At 46.2% G+C, this 22688-nt stretch overlaps 2 protein-coding genes across 4 annotated transcripts in view; both read right to left on the minus strand.

The window, feature by feature from the left end:
- GAD2 (glutamate decarboxylase 2) overlaps positions 1 to 12785 on the minus strand; it is an 85220-nt gene extending 72435 nt beyond the window's left edge. The window contains exons 1-7 of the mRNA NM_001077439.1: positions 12710 to 12785; positions 11943 to 12002; positions 11599 to 11748; positions 10330 to 10563; positions 5948 to 6038; positions 5265 to 5377; positions 743 to 858 (exon numbers count right to left, since the gene is read on the minus strand). Coding sequence (NP_001070907.1) covers positions 743 to 858; positions 5265 to 5377; positions 5948 to 6038; positions 10330 to 10563; positions 11599 to 11748; positions 11943 to 12002; positions 12710 to 12785 — 840 coding nt within the window. The remainder of the gene's footprint in view (positions 1 to 742; positions 859 to 5264; positions 5378 to 5947; positions 6039 to 10329; positions 10564 to 11598; positions 11749 to 11942; positions 12003 to 12709) is intronic.
- Positions 12786 to 17014: 4229 nt separating this feature from the next.
- Positions 17015 to 22688, minus strand: part of MYO3A (myosin IIIA) — a 246154-nt gene continuing 240480 nt past the window's right edge. For all 3 annotated transcript variants that reach the window (XM_038529759.1, XM_038529758.1, XM_038529760.1), the window contains one exon: positions 17015 to 17633. In XM_038529759.1, the coding sequence (XP_038385687.1) occupies positions 17516 to 17633 (118 nt within the window). In that variant the 3' untranslated portion in view covers positions 17015 to 17515. The remainder of the gene's footprint in view (positions 17634 to 22688) is intronic.

Raw genomic sequence — 22688 nt, forward strand, 5'->3', positions numbered from 1 at the left:
CAGACTGAAGCTGTTTAGTTTAATTGATGTGAACAGGCTGGGCTGCTTTTTTAAATGTGTCCTTGGTAGTAGCATTGGAAATGCTGGCATGGCATTGGAATGGCATTAGCTCCTGGAAAGCCATGAAAAGAATACGAAACACTATGCTGTGGTGTTCAGCTAGGAAGGCCCAGCTCTCAGCGTCCCACCCAGAGAGCAGCCCAGAAGGATGCCAGAACCTGTGATTGGCTGAGACAGAACTGACCCAAAGATCAGCTATGACAGATATGACCTCTAGGCCATTTCTCTACAGTGATAAGACCTCTGGTTAAGTCCGCCAAAGATAAGCATCAAATGGCTCAAGGCACCATTAGGGTAGAATATTTGATCAGAATTTTCATACAGAAGGGATTGTATCAGTAGGATATTCCAGAGTTTTGAGTTATGTAGGCACAGCATCAATTGTCCTAATGAGTTCATAGTCACTCTGGCCCTACATCTCCTCCTTCCCCCAACACCTAACATTAATACATAAAAGTGAAGTGTAAGAATTAGAAGTAAAACATTCTGCTTTCTCTTTGAAGGTTTTCCTAAATTCCAGAGAGAAAGGGGTTCACTCCATTGTACCACTCAGCTGTTCTCTCCCCTCATTCTCTCCCAAGAAGTATCTACCCTCTGAGGATAAAGCATTTGCAAATATGATTCCTTCAACTTGTGCTTTACAGACTATAGTCTTAAACTTGGGAAGAACAGAAACACATACATGCTCAGATGTGAAGGCAATGAGCCTGGGAACCGCAGCCATTCCTTTCTCCTTGACTTCTGGGAACATCTTAAAGCGTGCGATCAGCATGGCATACATGTTAGAAATAGCGCCACCTAAAATAACAACACACAGTTACCTTTTCTAGTCATTATCGACATAATTTCACATGCAAGCAACATCCTTTATTCCCATTGACCTAGAATCCTCCTCAGACACAGGAGAAGGCTGTCTTTATTGGTTATCCTTTGAACTGAATCCTCAAACTCAGACTGAGTCCTCAGGCTAAGAGAGTCTAAGAGAAAGGCTCATTGGGTGCGACCATAGGACACATGCTACCGCTCCACATCCCAAATCTGTCAACTAAGCAGAACTGCAATTAATTCTGCTCTTGCTGGGAGTCCTTTGAAGAAGTTCTTAAGAACTAAGAAATTGTCTTCCCTCTCACCTTGTGAGTGTGGTCATTCTTCATTAGGCCTATGGAAATCCCACTTTTATCCTGATGAAGAACACATTTCTTTTCATTTCAATGCAAGCAATGCCTTGCACTTGCACTAAGACAACTCAGTTGTAGTTACTGGTGTGGACTGTTAATCCACAGTTCTTATAGAATGAGGATAAACATCCAAGCCCATTTCATCATACTCATTTATGAATTTTCCTGAGAATAGTTCTTTCCTCTCAAAGACATCATAGAAATATAATTTTAACAGCTAAACAAAATCTTCTTTCTTTCTTTTTTAAAGATTTATTTATTCATGAGAGACACACACAGAGAGAGACCGAGGCATAGGCAGAGGGAGAAGTGGGCTCCTTGCAGGGAGCCTGACATGGGACTCAATCCTGGGGCCCCAGGATCATGCCCCGAGTGAAAGGCAGATGCTCAACCACTGAGCCACCCAGGTGTCCCCAAAATCTTATTTCATAATGATAGGAAAACACACAACTAAGGGAATTTTAAGTCATTAAGCTACATTAGCAAGTGTAGTTATGTTAATATTAATTTATGAAAATATTATTATCAAGTATTTTGCGTTGAATTGCTTTTCCTATGTAATCCTAAGATTGTCAAGGATTTAGTACCACAATATTTATATCTTATAAGTAAGGTCTCATTTGACAAGCAAAAAAAAGTGAGCTTTTCCCCAAGATTGTTGGAAAGGTTAGGATTTTTGCTATACAAGAAGACAGATTGTTGTGCATACAAATGGATATGCTGGCATGGAAGCTGTGACATCATGTGGCAGAGTGAATGCACTATCCTTTCCCCATAGGGACACACTGGGCTCTCTCATGATGTGAGTGCTTTGAGTTCCCTTCCCTTTGGGTGGCTGAGGAGCAGAGGCCTCTTTCCACCAGGCTGAATGGCTCATGTGGGCCACAACTTTTGCCTCATGAGCAAGGAGGCAGCCTGACACAGAGCAGCCTGTATCCATGTCCTGGATCTGTCATCAGTCAGAATAAGGGCAGTTTCTACCTCTTCTGAACCCCAGAGACATGGGGCAAGCAGAATCCAGGTCAAGCCTGCTCTGAGCAGACCCCTAGTCTAAAAGGCTGAGGGTGTAGGATGCTGCCGGGCAAGAGACTAGCTTTTAAAAGAACTTTCACTCTAGCGTGTGGTTTTTCTACCTTGGCACTTAATGGTATTTGGGGCTGGATAGCTCCTTATGGAGAGGGTTGTCCTGTGTACAGTAGGGTGTTTAGCAGCATCCCTGACTGTTATCCACCAGATGCCAGTAGTACTACATGCCCTACCCCCCACCAAGTTGCGACAATCAAGAACTTCTCCATTCATCGCCAAATGTCCCTTCAGGGGATACAACAGCGCCCACTCCCTCCCGAGGAGAAGCACTGCCCTAGTTGTTCTTGTAAGAGAGTCTGGAGAGAAATGAGGCCAGGAGAAAAAGGGGGAAATGAACACAAAGGAAGTGCGTCACATAGCACAGTTACTCAAGAAGCTTCCAGCGCTGTCCTGCCACTCCTCATTTTACCACTCAATTATTCTCTGTCTAAAGACCAAATAGCCCTGAGAGAGATGAAGAGGATTCTAGGCCACTAGACAGAGCAGACTGCTTTGTGCAACCCAGGTGGGAGGACAAATGCATCTTCCAGAGAAAAGTTGCAAAAAGAAGCTCTGAAGCATCAGGAAAATCCTGTTAGATAGACAAAGGTTTGGAACTAAGCCAAGATGTCCCTTTCTTCTCCTTTGGTCCTTCATGACTTGCTGAGAAGTGAGGAATATTCCAGTTCTTTTTGGCTCCCAGGCATAGATGACATCACAGAAACAGATTTCTTCTAGAAGTCCCAGAGAACTTTCCATGAAGCATGAAGCCTCTGGACGTATAGATGGAGGTGTAAGGTAAACCAAGCTGAGCTACATATTCTAGTCACAGACCCTCACTCTCTGTGTTTAGTCCCAGGGAATAAGGCTTTCAGGTCTGAAGCACATAAGATGTGTGTTTTCCCCTATCCCCACTCCTTAAATGGTAAGGCCCTATACCCCAGGAATAAGGCTGGATACTACCTAGAAAGATATCCCCTAGCAAGTGAAGATGCTATAATCTCTCCTCTATAATGCCTTATAGAAAGCAGAGCAGAAACAGGCTTTTTCTTCTGTCCCCACCCCACTTTGCAATGTCTACATTATTTAGCATGACACCTGGGGCTTCCATCTTGGCGTGAGAGCCTCTTTAGGATCCAAGGAAAGAGCCCCAAGATCAGAGTTAAGTCTTTCTACCCGATCATGTTCTGTCATTGATGAGAGTGTCCATACCTGGCTCAGCAGAACAGTCAAAGAGGATTCTTTCTGTGGGTGTATATTTTCTGGGCTAATTGGGTTCCAAGATCAGCTAAATTAGGCCTGGCCCAACCCCCCTTAGCCAAGTTTTCAGGGTCAACAGGAGCAGCTGTTCTCTTCCCACTCCTGGGAACCATTAAAAGAGAGCCCAGGATGCTCAATCACATAGCCAACCTTGTAAGGGGAAGAAGAACAGAGGTAGAAGTGATGTTGATCTCTGAACACCACCTAATTCCTTATGAAAAATACCTTAAGAGCATCAGTTCCGGGCAATGATGACAAAATTCCCTCAACAGGGAATGGTTTTCCAAAGTAAAACTAAGATCCCTACAAAATAAAGGCTAGCTTTAAATTCATCACAGCTGGTGTTTAATGAAAAAGAAGGCTAATTTTCCCTTCCATTTAACTAACATGTTTTCCTTCAGCACCTGAAAAATTGTGTTGTATCTTTAAAAACATAAAATATAATAGCAGATCTGAGCTTGTCAGTAAAGCTGCTTAATTTAAGGCCTATCCTCGAGGCCACTGTTGCTTGCTTATAATTTCTTCTTTCAACCTGTTTATTTTCTCTCTCCCTCATCATCGGCTTGTCTCTATAGGTTTGCTGAAGGGACATCTCCATGTGGCCTTTGTTAGGCCTGACATAATGGCAGGTGTGGCTTTGGCCTCCCCAGCAGGGTCAGTCTCATCATACTGAGCACCCGCCCCATTCTGATGACCCTCTCCTGACACTGATTAGGTGACAGTCTGCACACAAGGTTTATTTTCTATGGGTCAGTGACTCTCTCTCCCTACTGCCTTTCTAACTTCCATTTCTTCTCTGCATCAAACCAAGGTCACACACAGATCCAGAACCAAGGGCAAGGCTTTTTGTGTCAGGTTGATTCTCTTGGCTGGAAGAGGTGTAAATAATGGAACTTAGAATCCAGTGGCTGGTGATAAAAGGCAGGATGGAAAAGACCAAATGGCATGATAAAGAAAAGAAGGAAAGAGAAACCTTTGGAAGAAATCAGCACCCTCTGTTTTGTTTTAAGAAATGGTTTCCCGGGCAGCCCAGGTGGCTCAGCGGTTTATGCCACCTTCGGCCCAGGGTGTGGTCCTGGAGACCTGGGATCGGGTCCCGCATTGGGCCTCTTGCATGGAGCCTGCTTATCCCTCTGCCTGTGTCTGTGCCTCTCCCTATCTCTCTGTGTCTCTTGTGAATAAATAAATAAAATCTTAAAAAAAAAAAAAAAAGAAATGGTTTCCCAAGTCACTCTCTGCCCTTCTTGAAATTAGTGTAAACCATCTTCTCTGGCTATTACTCAAAAGAGACAGAGTACATCAGCTCTATTTTATAGACCTGCCTCATAATGCATCCTGAAACAGAGAATGCTTTATTAAGTGAGGCTACCTTTTCACTAATTGTGGGAAGAGTTTCAGAGAATGAATTCCCTTATGAGGAATCTTTATTCCTTTGTTCCCCATGATCCATACATCTTCTGTGATTGGGTAAATATTATCGCTGTTTATCTTCTTTCTGAACACAAATGACTATTGTTCAAGCATGAGGTAGTTGGCTTGGAAGCATGGTCAATGGTCATGTATTATCACACTTACTCTTTTGATCAACATAACCTATTTAACATAAGCAGAAATACAGACTAGATATTTAATCTCTCCCATGTTCTTAATAAAGCACTGCATATCAGGAGAAAAAACACAAAGAAAGGTTGAAATATATACCAGGAGAAAATATCCCATCGCCAGAGCCTCCCGGCCAGCCAATGATTTCTCTCATTTTCTTTAGTGTGACATATTCCAAGAGCACAAATACTGGAGCAATTTCATAGGTGAACCTGAAACGTAGCAATGGCCACATTTTGTGTATGTAACTCAAAGAAATACTTCCTCAAAAAAAAAAAAAAAGAAATACTTCCTCATTCCTCATCTATAACTATCGTATAGAACTTTTTTCAAGCCCTACATTCACGTTTTAATTATAGCATTAAGCAGAGAGAAAATAATGTCTTCTTAAAGGTTGCCCATTTTTCTATATTCCTGACGTTAAGAGCTTAATGCCCATGGGTCATTTATCATATTGAATAAATAAAGAACATTGCAGAATAATACTATTTAAAAGACATCATCTGGTCCCATTCCCTTTTCACATTATACATAATTATAAACCCAAAATGCCAAAAACGTTGCCTTTTGTGTTTGAAAAATGTTACATAGCTTTGATTGCATGAAGACTACATCAGGACTATTTTAAGTTAGAGTGAACACTCACATACTTCTGAAGTTTGTTTCATTATGTTAGGGGCTATGTAATTCAAAAGTTAGATGAGAGGTAGAATAAAGACTATGAGATCTCACTAATAACTATCCTGAATTAAAGACACACACATACACTCTTAACTACTTACATGTTTGTGTTTGCTGTTGATGTCAGCCAGTCTGCTGCTAATCCAACCATATCCAGTCCAGTGGAAAGCTGATTGAAATATCTGGGATGCCCTGAATAAAATAGAATACTAGAATCAGGACTGCATCCAGTGAAAAGAAATGCCTCTCAAACACGTGATTTCTTCAGCTAAAGAACCTTAAAGATCCTTCAGTGATAGGAAAATCCATATTCAGAAACCCAACATGTGCATGCATGCAAACAGACACACCAAAAAGGAGCATTTCATCTAACAAGAGAGACTATTTTGGATTTTGGTATTTCTTTTTTTTTTTTTTTTTTTTTTTTTTGGATTTTGGTATTTCTTAAAACACACTCTAAAAAACTTCCTCTAAACATTATCCTATAAAACAAAATAACAACTGTGGTTTGCAGTGTGGATGCTACATTATTTCCTAGCATCCTTTCATTACATTTGCAAACTAAAATGCGAATGTAATCCAAAGCTAATCTTGCGTACACTCATGCCTCTAAAAATCCTTTTTTTGTTGTTGTTGAAGTTGTTCAGGGAATCTATCAGTCATATCATGACATCCACTAGGCATGCCAACTTTCATAATGACATCAGTGACAAATGACTGATGGTTGCAAAAGGCAAGACATAAATGAGAAAATAGGACACTCTGTTGAGTGATTTTCCCTGGATTCAAAAGGTGATGATGCCTGAAGAGGGCATGGGCAAATCTAATTCTGGTCAATTCTTTTCTGTCCAAATATTTGATGACAAACAACAGAACTCCTTCATAGTTGTGATTTAAAATAATGCAGGATACAGTCAACATCACTGCCTTGCCAACAGGATACATGAAGATATACTCAATGGGCTGATAAGTCCCATTAGCAAGGCTTATCTAATTAACTTCTAGACTTCTCTAAAACTCTAAAGGAGTTGACATACAAATTCTCCTGAGGCCATTACTTAAAATGTGATTGTAAATATCTCATTAGAATTTCATTCCTTGTCTTGCCCTGTTAAAGCCTATCTCTAAATCTGTGATTTGCTTGGCAGCAAAAATTTTGGAAGATTGTCAATTATGGAAATAGCATCTGATAGAAAGGCATCCACCACTTACTGGACACCTGTCTGAAGCCGGGAGGATGGCGGTCTCTCAGGCCAGCATGGGCAAAACAAGATAAAGGAAGGCAATGGGGATAGCAAGGACAAAAGTCAACACAGAGCTTATCTCCAGGACTGGAGTGCTCTCTTATCAGCCTCAGGCATGTGGCTAGACAATTAGACACGGAGAAAAGATAGGAGCTGGGAAAGGGCACATTTCAAAGAGACTGGGATTTGTGTGGTTCTCTCTCATTCTCCGGCATTGTTTTTGCCTTCCTGTGGCTGTGCACAGTACCCTTCTACCTTTTCCCCTCTTTACTACGCCCTCTGATGCTGGCCCTGTCAGTTTGTGCATCCACAGAAAGTGAGAAAGCCCCTTTGCTGCTGCCAAGGCCTGGGTCTGGAGCAGCCCTCCCCTGTCTCTGCCTCATTGACTCCCCATTTCATTAGAGCTCACAGCTGAAATCACAGCCGCTACTCCCTCCTGATGCCTCTTCATTTCTCTTTCCCTAAGCCATTTCTTTAGAGCGAGGAAATTAATAAAGATTAGCAAATCAATCCATTAATCTAGTCTCCCAATTCATATGCATTTTCTGGATGAATCTGGTGTCTATTATCACACACTATTTAACTCTCTGGAAACTCTGGCATGAAAACCTCTGCAAAAAAATTGCAAGAAATTTCAAGGTGTGTGTTGGGCTCCAGGATATCAAAAGGCCAATCCGCCCTGCTGACTGCCTTTGGAAAACTGTGAAACAAGTTTGAGGCTTCAGTGGCTTGACTCCCTTCTCTTATTTTTTTTTTTTAACCTTGGTCTCCCATTGCATCTGAATCTCTCCTACTTCAAAATCCTCATTCACTGGTAGTGATGTGAAAAAACGGAGGGAGACGGTGTGACATGTTAGAACCACATGTCCTCTTGATTTCTGCAGAAGTACGCAGCAGAAATATTCTGTTTGCTCCCTTCCCGGGACACCCCCCCCCCCCGCCCCAGTCCCCAGGATGCCAGCGAATCCAGGCAGGGCTCTCGGAGAGAAAGGGTGTGAGAGACCTGCCTTGGAGGCTGCCAGCTGCCCCATCCAGCCGAGCTGGGCATCCAGCCGCCGCCGCCGCCCCCACCGGGCCGGGAACGGGCGGCCAGGCGCAGCCGCGCAGCCGGGGAGCCAGCGAGGAGGAAACGTGAGGTTAGAGCCGCTCGCGCCTCTGGACCGCTCCCCGCAGATTAACAGATGAGCTCGGAAGGATGCGCCCGCTCCTCGAACAACCAGCCCCGGGCAGCTCTGAGCCTCTAACTACAATGCCTGTCACAGGGATGGTAACTACTTTACAGACCCTAAGTAGTACTGGTTGTCAAATACCAGTTATAGCATAAAAACCTGTAAACTTGCCAGTAAAAAATAGGTGACTGGGGTTAATTCTTTGAAATGCTATCTGGGGGTGGAACAGGGAAGATCAGAAGACTATGTATGCTATGAATAATATTGATATTGATGCTGAGAAATCCAACTTAATCGTATTTCCCCCTCGACTTTAAATGAAATGCATTAGAGCTACAATTGACAAACAATTTCACAAGCATTATGGCAAAATTTAAGAACTGAATTGCCCCATCTTCTCTTAACACTAAACGAAGCATTGATAGAACTATGACTTTCATGGTCTTGCAATTCCTATGATCTTAACTCTTTAAATTACATGTCAGACATCACCAGCTTTTAAGGATGAAGACGCAAAACATTTTTATAGGTTCTTTTGGTTTGGTAGCATTAAAAATAATAGGTAGCAACCTTCTAGGATCATATTTACATATTAGGTTAGGGGAATGGGTCAAACAAAAATGAATTAAAAGCACTGTTCAGGTTTGCACCCACAGATACATCAAAAGCTGGGAGGAGGAATGTCTTTAATGCCTAGTATATTCATCATGTGGATTCTCTGTGAACATAATTGAGAATGATAGCTAATAAGCCTTTAAAATTCATTTTCCACAGACCGGGTGTGATCAAAATCACAAAGGTAAATTCCTTTCCCTATGTTCCTACTTCTAAATCAAAACCTCACAAAAGTGGATACTAATAATGCAGGAAATCAATTTCCCTAGGCTTCTCTGCATACTTTTCCTCTCTGTTGGTATAACAAAAGCAAAATGTAACTAAAAGTCATTCTTAAAATGCTTGTTGTTGATTAGAGTAATATGATAATTCATTAACCCAAAGATTTGAAACATAAAAGGATCAAGTTCTATGGTAATTGATATTCATGTGACATTTTTATTTCTAGTGGATCTTTTTTAAGGCTACAAATCAATTTAGGACCACAAGGTATTCTATTCCTCATGAAATTCATTCATACTTATTTTTAATGAGTACACACTTTAATGAAGTGTAGTGCCATCATGCATCAGCATGATTAGAGACAATGCAGGAAAAGAAGGAGTAATCATGACCTGGGGAGATAAATAGCTGACTTTGTGTGGATAAAATGAAAGCTTAGAATGTGCCCGAATAAACGTTACACCTGGGGCTGTAAAATGGATAGAGTATGAAGAATACTGTGAAATGTGAAAAAAAAAGCAATAAATACAAAATATATCTTAAAAATAAGGGTATTTGATTCCCCTCCCCCACTGATTTCCTTTATTTTATATTCAGAATGGCTATGAAACACACACATCCATGTATAACACGGTTGAATTAAGCTAGTTTGTATTGTGTTTTCTTTTGTGTACATTTCTTTAAAAATAGAGAAAACCTCTGGTTCAAATCTGAAGTCCTGGCTATTTGAGACAATGCCAAAATATTATCCCTGGGTTGCAATGATTACATAGGATGGTTTGTCCAATGTCTGACCATTCCTAAGCCAAGGAAATGAACATAATTAGCACTACACTAGTATTTGGGCTTTTGTTTGGATCATGCCTTTTGAGCTTTCATTTCCATATTCCCTTTCTTTTTCCATTTTGGGTCACTTCTACTAGCCTCTGCTGACAAATAGTGGACTTCTACATCAGGGGTTAATCTCTGTGGCCAAATACGTGCAATGTAAAATCTGATGATTTATACTTAATACGGTTATAATGTTTCTGATATCATCAACTTAAGAAGCATGAACATTAACAGTAAAAGGTGCCTTTTCTTTATATCATTCTAATGACTTTTTTAATTGATGAAAATAACTTTGTAAATTTGAAAATACCAGTAACTCCATAGAACAGAAAACATTTTTATATAAAAAAATAAAAATTGTAAAAGGAAAAAAGAGCTTTATTATTTGTGACTGGACAATACCTGTTTTAATTGCATATTTTAGAGTCGTTTGGCAATGCATCAAAATTTCCTCCAAATTTTGTGGTTGGTCTGCCAATTCCCAGTTATACTCTTGAAGGAGCTCATTAGGGTAATGGAAATCAATCACTTTGGTTGATCTATCGAAACTTTTCACAACATACTGAAGCAAAATGTCCATAACATCTTGCAGAAACGCCAACGTGGGCCTTTCTCCATCACAGGCTGGCAGCAGGTCTAAAGAATGGAATCAAAATGCCATTTTAATTTTACTGTGAAAATATCCAGGCAAAATCTTGATTCGACAATTTCTCTTTGGACTGAGAGATTTTGTGCTAAAGAAAAAAAAAATCTGGAAACACAGACCATTTTCTTTAAAGGGGAGATATTTTTCAAAGATGCAGGAAAAAGAGAAATTGTTTTTCCCCCACCCCAAATTAATTCTTGTATTTCAATCTATAACGTACTGTTTTCTCTCTTTCTTTCCTTTCTTCTTTCTTTCTTTTTCTTTCTTTCTTTCTTTCTTTCTTTCTTTCTTTCTTCTTTCTTTCTTTCTTTCTTTCTTTCTTTCTTTCTTAAAGGAGTGTGCCTCCATTCAACTATTTCACAAGGATCTGTCCTAAATGTTAAAACTCAGTAAATCATCTTAAATGATTATGGAAATACGTCACATCAGAAATGTTTGAGGAATGCCCTTGGGCAAATCGGGCAAAGTGGAGCATGCAATGTTAGGATCTCTGACCCATTACGGTGCTCGCTATTTCCTAAGTCAGTGTGTGTGTGTGTGTGTGTGTGTGCGCGCGAGCGCACGCTCATTTAGGTGCCTGGGTGTGTAAACACAAGAGAGTAAAACCGCGCGCAGGTCTCACGCGAATAGAATAGCGCCCCTGTGAAGCTACAGCTACGAATTACCCTTGCGATCTAGAGCCCTAGGAAGTCTCAGCAATTCTGAACTGGAAACCGAGTCCCACCCGTTCAGTGGCCACCAGGAAGCCGACCTCGAGGTCCAGCGCGCGGGGCCCTCCTCCATCCGCACCCGAGTCCCCTTGGAACGCCTGCGCCCAGCTCTACGCAGAGGCAGGGGTTGGGGCTCGGTCGGAAGGGACAGGCCCAGCAGTTCTCGCTTTCAGCTGAAGCTTCACGTAAGGTCCGCCTCCGCCCGGTTCTCGACGTCTCGAGTCTCAGGCACCTGTCACCGAGTCCCTTTTGGTCCCGGTGGGTGGGGCAGAGCGAGGGACAGTGGCTCCCGGGGACCCCACGAGGCGCCTTTACCTGTTGCGTGTAGAAACGCATAGTTGACCTCCGCTTTGGGGCAGCTGCAAGGCTTCTGATTACAAGCGCAGGCGGCCTTCCTGGAGGTGGCGCGCGGGGGCTCGCTCCCGCCACTCTCCGCGGGCTTCTCGGCATCTCCGTAGAGCAGGGCTAGGCAAGCATCACGAGAGCGCTGGTGAGCCGCCGCCGGTCCCCGCTCCCTCGCCCCTGCCCAACCCCGGCCAAGAAACCTCGACTCCGCTGTTGGGGATGCGGCGGTGAGAAGGTGACATTGCCCCCGCGGGACCCAGAGGCGACTGACCGGCCGTGTTCGACTCCCTCCCCGGCACGGGCAGGGCACTCACCGCACAGCTTGTTTCCGATGCCGCCCGTGAACTTCTGGGCCACCTGACACCAGGCTCTCGCTGCAAGGAAAGACAGGTAGGAGGACAACGAGGCAGAAAGACAACAGCGGACGAAGTGGGAAATTTCGTTCTATGGGAACAACCGCAATAAACCCGGGGTACGGAAAGGGGCCGCCCGGGGCTGCGCACCGAGGACAGGTGCAGGAGGGGCGCAGGAGCCTGGCGGTCGGTCCAGCCTGACCTTACGCTCGCTCATTTGTTCCGAGAGAAGCCTATACCCCAGCCCTTTGCATTTGCCTTCCAGGGGCCAAGAGGTTCAGGCAAACTCCCCTTCCTGGCTTCCTCCAACGAGTCTTCCTAGATAACGAAGCTGTCCATTTTCCTTGCGGGCTCTCCTCCCTGACCAAGAATTCTCTTTTCCCTTATCCCCCGCTTCCCCACAACCACTCTATCCCCCACAGGGTCCAGGCACCAAGATGGAGGCAGCGCCCCAGGCCCACGGCATTCCGTGTCGAGGAGACGCCTCTGTGTCTGAAGGGCTCTCCCAGACTCACTGAAAAGGGTCTGAGATTCTTTGGGTGTCGTTCCAAGGGAGAAGGGCCTGTGGGTTTTTTTTGTCTCTTGGGCCATCAGGGACCTACAAGGATAGCAGAGCCAAGTGTCCGAAGTTTCCTGTTGCAGGTGGAAAAAACTCCTTCGTCTTCCCTAGCACCCCAAACCCCGGCCCTCCCGCCAAGCTCGCCTGCTGCAGGCCCCTGTTCCCCTACCTGTGCTGGGGTTCTCGGGATCCCCGGAGCCATCTTCAGACCCGAAGGACCAGAAGCCAGAGCCTGGAGATGCCATCAGCGCTGTGAGACCCGAGCGGGTCGCCTCCGAGTGCGAAGTGTCGGCGAGCTGCCCTCGGCTCGGCCCTGCGCGCGCGTGCGTGTGTGTAGGAGTGTGGCGGCAGGAGGGCACCGCGCGGGGACCCGCGTGGCCGTGCGGCAGAGGGTGGGTGTCACACAGGGGGAGGAAACGTGCGTGAGTGCGTGTGTGTGTGTGTGTGTGTGTGTGTGTGTTGGGGTTAGGGCTTAGAGACGCGGCAACTCTGAAAGCTGAGGTTAAAGAGGGAAGGAGACTGAAGGGTCCGCGCAACAGGAATATGGGAAGGCGCCGAACACCCGATTGCTTTTGAAGGCGAAGGAGTCCAATCGGGATCGATGAGGGGGCGGCGGAGAGAAAAAAAATGGGAGAGGGAAGATGCGAGGCAGACAGCGCGCACGAGCCGAGCCGGAGTCAGAGTGGGTGGGTGGGAGGCGCGCAGGGGAGCCCCCGGGGAGCGCTCGCCGCGAGCCTGCGAGCAGCGCCCGCGAGCTTGGGAGCGCTGTCCAGGGTGCTGCCGCCCCGCACGGCGCGCGGGCTTCAGCGAGGGGTAGACCTGAGAGACCTTGGCGAGGCGGAGCGAGCGGCCGAAGCGAGTCAGTCTCACACGGGCATCGACTGGCGTATTGTTTGAGGTCTGGCTCCTGCTGCGGGAAGGAGGCGCGATTTCCGCGCAGCCTTCTTCCAAGGCGGTGCTGAGGTCGCTGTGACCTCGAGAGCCCCGGCGGCTGGGCTGGAATCACGAGCGGTTCGTGAGCCTGGGGAGGGGACGCTTGGAGGAAGGGCGCCTACGCACTGAAGGGCTCATTTCAGCTTCTTAGGAGAGCCTGACGCCTTCCCACTGAGCCCCGCGGTGCTCGGGAGCGCGTCATTCCTGCGCTTTGGGGAGCGCGGTCGCCGAACCCCCCCGTCCAGGATCTGCCTGACGGCTGGGAGGACTGCTGATGGAGGCAATTAAAATCCATGCAGGAGCCTATCACCGAGAACCTCGGGCTGGGGGAAAAAAATAAAACGAATGGAAACTTCTTGGAGGGGGGCGAGAGAGAGTCGCAGGCAGGCTGGATTGACGACTGGGGGTGGGGGGATGGGATCTGGTCATTTTGCGACCTTGGCCCGCGGAGGCGTGGAAGGGTTTGCTGCTTTCGTGTGACCTGAATCGATGTGTGTGTGGGAGGCGCGCACAGAGTTTCCAGCTAAGCAATCTGAGCTTTCCAAATTCAAGGCGGAAAGAAGGAAATGCCTGCTGGGCCCTCGAGTCAACGGGCCTCAAATCAATGACCTCCCCCCACCCCGGCCCCTCCGAGAATCATCACGTTAGCGGGGTGGGTTGGGGTGGGGAGGTGGATGGTGAGGTGGGGAGATTCACTATTTCTGAGGCCTGGTGGGAAGGGGTAAAAGAGTAGAAATCTCTACTCTTTTACAATATCCTTTCGCTCGAAGCTGTTAAACAAAGGGAAGACGCCCCGAGATTCTGGGCCGCGTTGCTTTCCCTCGGTAGCAGAGATCGCCATCAAGCAGACCTCAGGGCTCCTGGGCTCTTAGAGGGAGGGCGAGGAAGACCTCGATGGGGAAACGCTGGGTCCTGCCTCCCGGGCGTGCATTCCCTTGGGCGAGCGATTATCATTTCCACTCTATCGTTCACAAGCCCTCATTTCTCTGACCTCCTGAATCAAGTCCCCAAAGCTGCTGCCAAAGCAGCGACTCACGGACACTCGGTCTTGGCTACCATCCCTCGATCCTCGCCTAGGAAGGGCTTCCTGGTGCCTCGGTGGCCGCATGCAAGCCCAAGTCCTGTGTCTCCAGGCACTCTCCGGCCTGGTTAATTCTCTCCACGAAGCTCTGTCTTCTTCTTACCCGTTGGACTGGGGGAGAGCAGTAGGATCTGAACAGTGGCCAGGGAGTGGTGTCTGGGAAGGGTGCTGGCCAGGTCCTGCCATAGGCTTGGTGCAAAGCCTTCTGTGTCGGGAAGCCTGCTTCAGGCTGCCGGCGCTTGGTGGGCATGAAATGAGCCCAGGCCTCTGTTTCGCCACCTTTCTCAACGCTCTCGGCTTCAGTGGGCCCAAGTAACGATGCCTGGGTGTAAAGACTTCAGGATTCGGTTGTCTGTGCGGGGCAGGGCAGCTCCGCAGCTCTTGCTCCACCAGGGCAGATGCGAGTCAGAGAGACTAGTTCTTTGTATCAATCATACAAATCCTGGCAATGTTTTGCTTCAAACCATCAGGTTGGGGTTGCAGAACTTTTCTGCTTTGGGTAAGTGGTTGAAGGCCTAAAGATTCTCACAAAGCCCCGAAGGAAGAAGCGGACTAACAAGGAAGATAGAAACCACAACACCTAGATATAACATAATTTTTTAACGCAATTTAAAATTCTACTGTTTGAGCTCGATTAAATCCAGCAGCTCTGGAGTACTTTGAATGTAATGGTGGTATTTGCATTTTTTATTTAACACACCCTACTTCACAGCACTCAGCGATCTGATTTGTCTTTCCTTAACATGGTCCCTCCCTTGAAGGCAATTTGCTTTATAAAGACTTTGATTTCGCAAAGGAGCCTGTTCCCCCCTACTCTCAGGCTTGGCGTTGGAGATAACAAAAGAGCTCAGGGAGGTAATAATTACAGTCATTAGTTCACAAAGGAGGCAGCCACCAAATGGGAAGGGGAGGCGGGCCAGTGCTCCGTGGAAAAGCTTTCTAAGCCTCTTCCTCAATAGAGGGTTTAGAGAAACCCTTGCTCCTGGGGCTGCTCTCCCCGGCGGATTTCCTGGGTTGACCTATTTCTTGTCCGCGGATTATCCAGAGATGGCATTGCAGGTCTCCCAAAGAAGAATGTTTGGCACAAGTTTTCCCCTGTGTCTTTCAGTGTTTAAATGTGTAAGGACAGAAAAGGAAGGGAGATGGAAAGGAAGAGAGAAAGAGAAAGGAGAGAAAACAAAGACAAAAGAAAAAAAGGAAATAAAAACACTGAAACCTTTTACCAAGTGTTTGCATTCCCTTTCCCAGTTCCTACTTAAAAAGGGGGTAGAGAGTTTACGGAAGAAGCCTATTGCTTCCCAATCCAGCAACCGAAGGGCGGGGCCTCTGGTCCACACAGGCCACTTTAGAAGCTTGAAGAAGGGGCCTGGCATGGAAGGGGAGCTTATTAGCTTTTTCCCCCCAGAGGGCCTCCTGGTGCTGGGTGGATGGGTGGGTTGGGCTGGGTGGGGGGAACTCCATTCACCTCGGGTTTTAGACTCTCTCTCTCTCCTCCTCGACAGTGCACAGGGCTCGCAGGTGGTGGGAGGGCTTCACTGGTGCCTGTGCTAGGCCCAGCCAGCAGCCTGTCACAAGTGAGCAGTTGGTCTCTAAGGCTGATCCCAAGCCGAGGCCACAAGGAGAAAACCCAGGGAAGGAGCAGGACCTACAATACACTTAAACTCTGAGCTCAGTCGTGCCACAGGAGGAGGTTTCCCCTGGAGCAGGTCTCATTGTAAAATGAAGAGGTTGTGCCGGTCCTCTCTGGGGGTACCTTTCAGAGCCAACATTTTGGGTTGGATTACAGATGGGTGAGTGGCACAACAAACATTCACCCATTCTCACTCAATTCTCCAAACTTTTCCCCAAATTTCTGGGCTCTGGGCCACAGCAGCAAGTACACCAGCAGGAGGAACAAGCCCCATCCCAAAACCCTTCTCCCAACTCGGTCGACCGTCAAATCCCTTCGCCATCCTTCCTGACGCTCTTCAGACCGCTTAGACGCAGAGAGTGTCCGTTCCAGATAGGCGCAACCCAGGTTTTAAAATAAGATGCAGTCAACTGAAGGAAGGCAAACCTCTGCCCGCCCATGGTCCTCCTCTTTCTCTTAAATACGTCCAAATTCAGAACCGAGGAGATTGCCTCAAATTTGCAGACAAGTAGAACCTAAAAACCCTGACAGTTTGCTCAGTGGTGGGGCTGACGGTGTGTGTGTGTGTGTGTGTGTGTGTGTGTGTGTGTGTGTGTCGGCGGGCAGGGGGTTGCGGTGGAGACTTGGGGATTTGTCCCTAGGCCATGTTGGGGCACAAGATGTGGGTTTTAACTTACATGGTATGTTTGTTTGGGAAGGCTGCAGGCTGGCGTTGTTCGCTGGTGGAGACGAGAGGCACTGTCACCCCCTCCCTGGGGACCTGCACGGTTGGACAGCAGTCGTCCAGCCCTAACGGGGAATGTGGTGGCCCAGCCCCGAAAGCCACGGACTTTCCCAGGCACTTTCTTTATTCAATCACCTCAACAATCACGAGAAAGGAAAAGCGCGAGTCTGAGATGAAGTTCATCTTCAAAGCCTCCCCCGGCCCCGGCTTTGTTTTGCTTGCCCCTCCAGTGTCCCGCGGGCCTGGGAGAGCCGTTTCCAAGGGAAAAGAAATCGGTGACGTCTCCCAAAATGAGAGAGGAGGGATCGGCGCGAGGTCGGGCGCATAGGATCCACAGGAGTTGCAAATGGGTGAACAAAAGGATACACAGGGGCCCAGGGATGGGGTGCCCCAACTGGCGGGCCGGTGGGAGCGGAGGGTGCGGTCGGAAGGGCTCACAGAATTCTCCGTCTCCGGAGGCGCGAGCGCAGGGAGAGGCCCCTGCCACCGTCAAGGCCGCGCCTTCCGCGCCCGGGGACGCCAGCGCCCGAGGGTCTCCCGCCTCGGCCCCTGCAAGCCCCCCAGTCCCCCGCGCATTCCCCCGGCGGTGGCCCCGGGAACAGCCGGGCTACACCTGCTGCAGGAGGCGCTGCCGCTGGGAGGTTTTACGCAGGAGCCTCCTGTAGTCGTAGGGGTTCGCTGCGGGGTCATTTTCCTCGGGCTCCGGGTCCTCCTCCGCCCAGCACCTGCAGCGAGACCCGGGCCGCGGAGTTAGAGGCGCCAGCCCAGCAGCGCAGCCCCGCCCACCCCGAAAGCCGGTTCTATTCCCCCACCTCCCGCCAACCGCAGGCATTTAGGAACCGCACTTTCAAAACACCGGGAGAGTGGCCGAGTGCAGCTGCACAATTTTCTCAGCAGGTTTTCAACTGTCCCCATGCCGGCGGGGGAATCTGGTGACTCTGTGTCAGATGACAGCCAAGTAAGGCGGCAGAAGGTGTAGCTGGGAGAGGTAAGCTTCCTTCGGTTTGCAAGAACTCACAACCAATAAACAAATATTTATTTTAGTACCTTAATTTTTTTCCACCATAGTTCGGTCAAGCAGGAACATTCAAAGCGCCTAAATAGATAACCATCATTTTGCACTTTAAAACTGCTCAAATGTTTCTCGGAAGCACTCCTCCCAAATCGGATCAACCATGTTAGTGGTGGTCCCCGTCAGCTCTTTCAAGGGAGGCCGCTCCACCACGTTTCCTGAACCAACTCTACCTTTAGATTCAGCAACTTGCCTCTGGAGGAAGGGCACTCTCTTCTTCCAGATGCAGCTACACAGATGCACTCATTTACTTATGTGGTACCTGCTAAGTATTAGCCTCAGTGTAGGCTAAAGGTGAACAAAAGCCCCCACTCTCATGGAGTTGAAGAGGAGCAGACTATAGGGACAACCTTCCCATGCCAGGTGGTGAGAGGTGCTATGCAGAAAAATAAGGCAGCCTAGTGAGAGAAGACTGGTGTGACATATGTGTTTGTGTGTACAAGCAATTCCGTTGAGGGTGACCAGGAAATGCCTCTCTGGTAAGGTGACACATGTGAGAAGAGTCCTGAAGGAAGAGGAGGGGTGAGTGAGCCAGGCAGATATCTTAGGGAAGAGTGGTCCTGCCAGGATAATGGGTCAACCAGTGTAAAGGCCCCGAGACTATGGTGTGTGTATGGTGTTCAAGAACAGCAAGGAGGCCATTGTGGCTTGATTAAAGTAAGCAAGGGGGAGACAAGCAAGGAAGGAGAGTAGGAGGAATGAAGGGACAATGTGGCAGAGAACTGAGTGCTTTGGGACCCTGGCAAGAATTTGAATTTTACTTGAGCTAGGGAGACACTGGAGGGATATGAGTGGAGGATTGGTTCATAAAAGGATCTGACTGCTACAGGGGAAGTAAAGAGGTCTGTTAAAAGATACTGCAAAAGTCCAGGCCACACTGATGGTGACGCTTACAGAAGAGGAAAGAACTGACCAGCTTTTGGTCATGCTTGAAAGTAGAACTGAATGAGTCTGCTGATACTTTGGATGTGGGGTATAAATGAAAAGAATCAAGAATGGCTGTGCGGTTTTTGGCTTCAACAACTGAAAGGATGAAGTTGGTATTTAATGAGATGAAGAAGGTTATAGGAGTATATTTTTTGGGGGAGGGGGAGATAAATGTTTTGGTTTGGGTTTTTCAAATTTTGAGATATTTATTAGACATCCAAGAGGAGATAATGAATAGGCAGTTGGATATATACATCCTTATCTAGGCTAGAGATTTCAGTTTAGGAATTTTAAGTAAATAGATAATATTTAAGGTCATGAGAGTATTTGTTGATAAAGCAAAGGGCTGGGACACTCCAATGTAGAGAGGCAAGAGAAATGAGGAGGAATCAGTAAAGGAGAATTAGAAGAGAAGCCAGTGAGGTAGGAGGCGAATCAAGAAGTACTATCCTGGAGTCCAGTGAAAAATAGGTTTAAAGAAAAAAATGCAAAATGCTTCTGCTAGGACAAGATAAAGATTGAGAATAGATCATGGGGTATGGCAAAATTGAGGTCACTTGTGACCTTGATAGGGGCAGTTTCAGTGGCCTGGTGGGGACAGAATCTTGAGTGCAGGGGCTTATGAGAGAATGGGAAGCAAGGGCCTTGAGAAAGAAGGATCACTCTCATGTAAATGCTCTTTTGCTATCATGAAGAGCAGGAGCATGGGTTTTGGAAGGGGGATTGAGTCAAGGGTGTTTTTTTATGATGGGTCCAATTATATCATGTTCACAGATTGTCAGAAATGATGTAGTAAAGAGGACAGACATTCAAGATGTAGAAGAGGGAGGGGAATAACTGCAGGACAACGTTCTTGAGCGGATAGAAGGACTTGGATTCCGTGAACAACAGGAAGGTCTGGCCCTCATTAGTAGGAGAGTCATCCGTAGTAAACTGAGGGAAGCATATAGGTAAGCGGTAGGTTTGGCCGTAGGAGTATGTGTCTGTTATCTATTATTTTCTCAGTGAAACAGGAAAGACGGTTGTCATCTGAAAGCAAGGAGGTTTTGAAGGTTTGAGGAGAGAGGAAGGCATCTGAAAGAGTGGCCTGGGAAAGTGGGACAGTGGAATTTCAGGGAGATATAGTATTGCAAAATAGCTGTAAGGGGGCCCACCTCAGGTGTGTGCTCATACATCTCGAGTGAGGTTTGGTTGTGTTTTTCTCTAGCCATGTACAGCTGTGTACGTGCAGGTATGAACTGGGTAAAGTTGGGTTTACCCAGTGTTGGGGTTTGCCAGTTGACTAACTGAGGGAGAAATGGGCAGGATCATTGAAGGTATACGCAAAGCAGGGAAAATAATAATCAAAGGAGACAGCTAAACTTTTGCTTGCAGATGAGTATGCCCTTATTCTAGTCCATTCTGAATAGAGAATTTAAAAAAAGACACCTTTGGGAAGGTTTTTAGGGCATTTGAACTCAGTGGATATTTGACAGGAAAGGTCTTTGGGATACCATGGGTATCACCTATGGGGCAGGTGATCATTCTCTTTTGATCAACTGACTTGAATTCTCATACCTATTCAGCTCATTTCTGTTGTGAGCATGTTGAGTATCAACCATCTTCCAGGTACACCACACATGTTATCTCGAATTCTAAGGACAGCTTCGCAAGGCCTGAGAGGTTATCCTTAGACTTCGTTGGCAGATGAGGAAACAGACTGATTCTACTTGATACAGCAAGTGAGGAGTGGAATGAGGATTCAAATCCATGTCCACCCCACTCAAATCTCATACCTTCCCCAGTGTACCCCTTTGCCTCTTTTCTGCTGATGTTTTCTTCGTGACTCTACTATCCCTTGGCCAAGGCACTCTTGTCACATTTTTTCCTTCCCTGACCATCCTCCCTATATCTCCTTGTCATAATTAAAACTTGGCTATGCCTTAAAAACCCTCTCATTATTGCTCAACGGAGATCCCACTAAGACCCACCTTAGGAGATGAGGGGCCCTTAGTTCTGTTGTCTTCTAATGACATCCTCTAATCATGACCTGCTCCTACTTTTAATCACTTAAAGTCCATGAGATGCCCAATGTCATCACTGTTGTGGTTCCTGATTCCCAGACCTACTCACACCTTCCTGGGTAACATTAGTCATATACTTGGTATATGTGCATATTAAATATACAATATATAAAATATTATCAGAATAATGTTTATTTATTAATATATAAATAATATACTTGTTTGTATATAATATATAAGATATGTATTTATCACATAATAATTTAATGTATATAATAATTATATATATATTCTTTCTGCAATAATGTCTTCCAAGACACACTTTGAGGCCAAGTCTCTTTAATTGTCTCCAGATGTCTTTTAGAGCTGTTTTTCTGCGTTTTGTTTTCTATTTATTTACTTGTTTGTTTCAGAGGTAGAATTCAGAGATCCATCAGTTGCATGCAACACCCAGGGCTCATCACATCAATTGTTTTCTTTTTTTTTTTATTTTTTTATTTTTTTATTTTTTTTTTACATCAATTGTTTTCTATTTTAAGTCCAGGATCCCATCAAGATTTACTTGGTGCATTTATAGTTTTGTCTCTAGTCTTTCTTAGCTTAGAAAAATCCCCCTCTTGGAGTTACCTTGTTTAGCTTCGTTTGATCATTTACTTTCTCTCTAGAGTCAAGCTCTTTGGTGATGAGGATGACATTGTTTGCACCACTGTGTCCACCCCTTCCTCAAGCACCCAGCATAGGGCTTTGACAGGGAAGCAATACAGAATAGCGGTTCATGTCATTGACTCTAAACTCAAAAAGGCCTGTGTTCAGATTCTGGCTCCCTTGCTTTTTATCTAAGTGACTTTGCAGTCATTAAACTTTGTAGACGTAGTCTCCTCATCTATAAAATGGGGCAGTGAGAGGCACTGTCTCACAAGGTTGCTGTAAAAATTAAATGGGTGAACAGCATAGCACCCAGCCCAAAGGAAGCACTCAGCCAATGCTGGCTTCTAGCATTCCCATTCTAGTGAACACTAATCCACGTCTGCAGACCTGGATGCAACACCAGGCAGTATTTCAGGGATATAATGCTTTTTATAGTAGATGTGTGTCTGTGGTTGGGGGGAAGGGGAGAATGAATATACTAGAAAGGAGGCAAATTGGGTTGTTAAAATGGGAAGTGGATATGTCAATGGAAAGCAATTTGAGCAGGAAGTGAAAAACCTTGGATCTTAGTTCACTAACTCAGTGTGTGACTTGGGGCAAGTCACTTAATCTTTTTGGGCACTTGTTATTCTCCTGTGATTAGACTGGGGCATCTAAGCTCCACCAATGTTACAGTTCTTGATCTCAGGATGGAGGAAACACATCTTTTGGAGACAAGGGGCAGAAATCAAGTAGATTCTGGAAAAGCAAATAAAGATGAAAAGATCCACCATCTATGGAACCTGTCCCCTATGCCACATGTGCTGTTAAGTACTTCACAGACATCATTTCACTTAATCTCTAATCTCTATGATCATTTCACTTAATCTCTATGACAATGTGGTAGTTACTAGTGAATCCTTTTCCAGATGTGAAAACAAGCTTGGAGAGGTCTGGTAACATGAGCAAGGTCCTCAACTGCCAAGTGGCAGAATCAGGATCCAATCTAAGGCTGACTGACTTTAAAACTTCTTCCCTTAACCACCAGGTCACACTGTGTAAGAAATGGTGAGGGTTCTGAGTGCTCTATGCTGGCAGGATGTTCACTTAGGATTCTGGAAGAACAGCTTTCCATTGCCTGTCATTACTCC

This window comes from Canis lupus, chromosome 2, assembly GCF_011100685.1.
Source record: "Canis lupus familiaris isolate Mischka breed German Shepherd chromosome 2, alternate assembly UU_Cfam_GSD_1.0, whole genome shotgun sequence".
Lineage (NCBI taxonomy): Eukaryota > Metazoa > Chordata > Mammalia > Carnivora > Canidae > Canis > Canis lupus.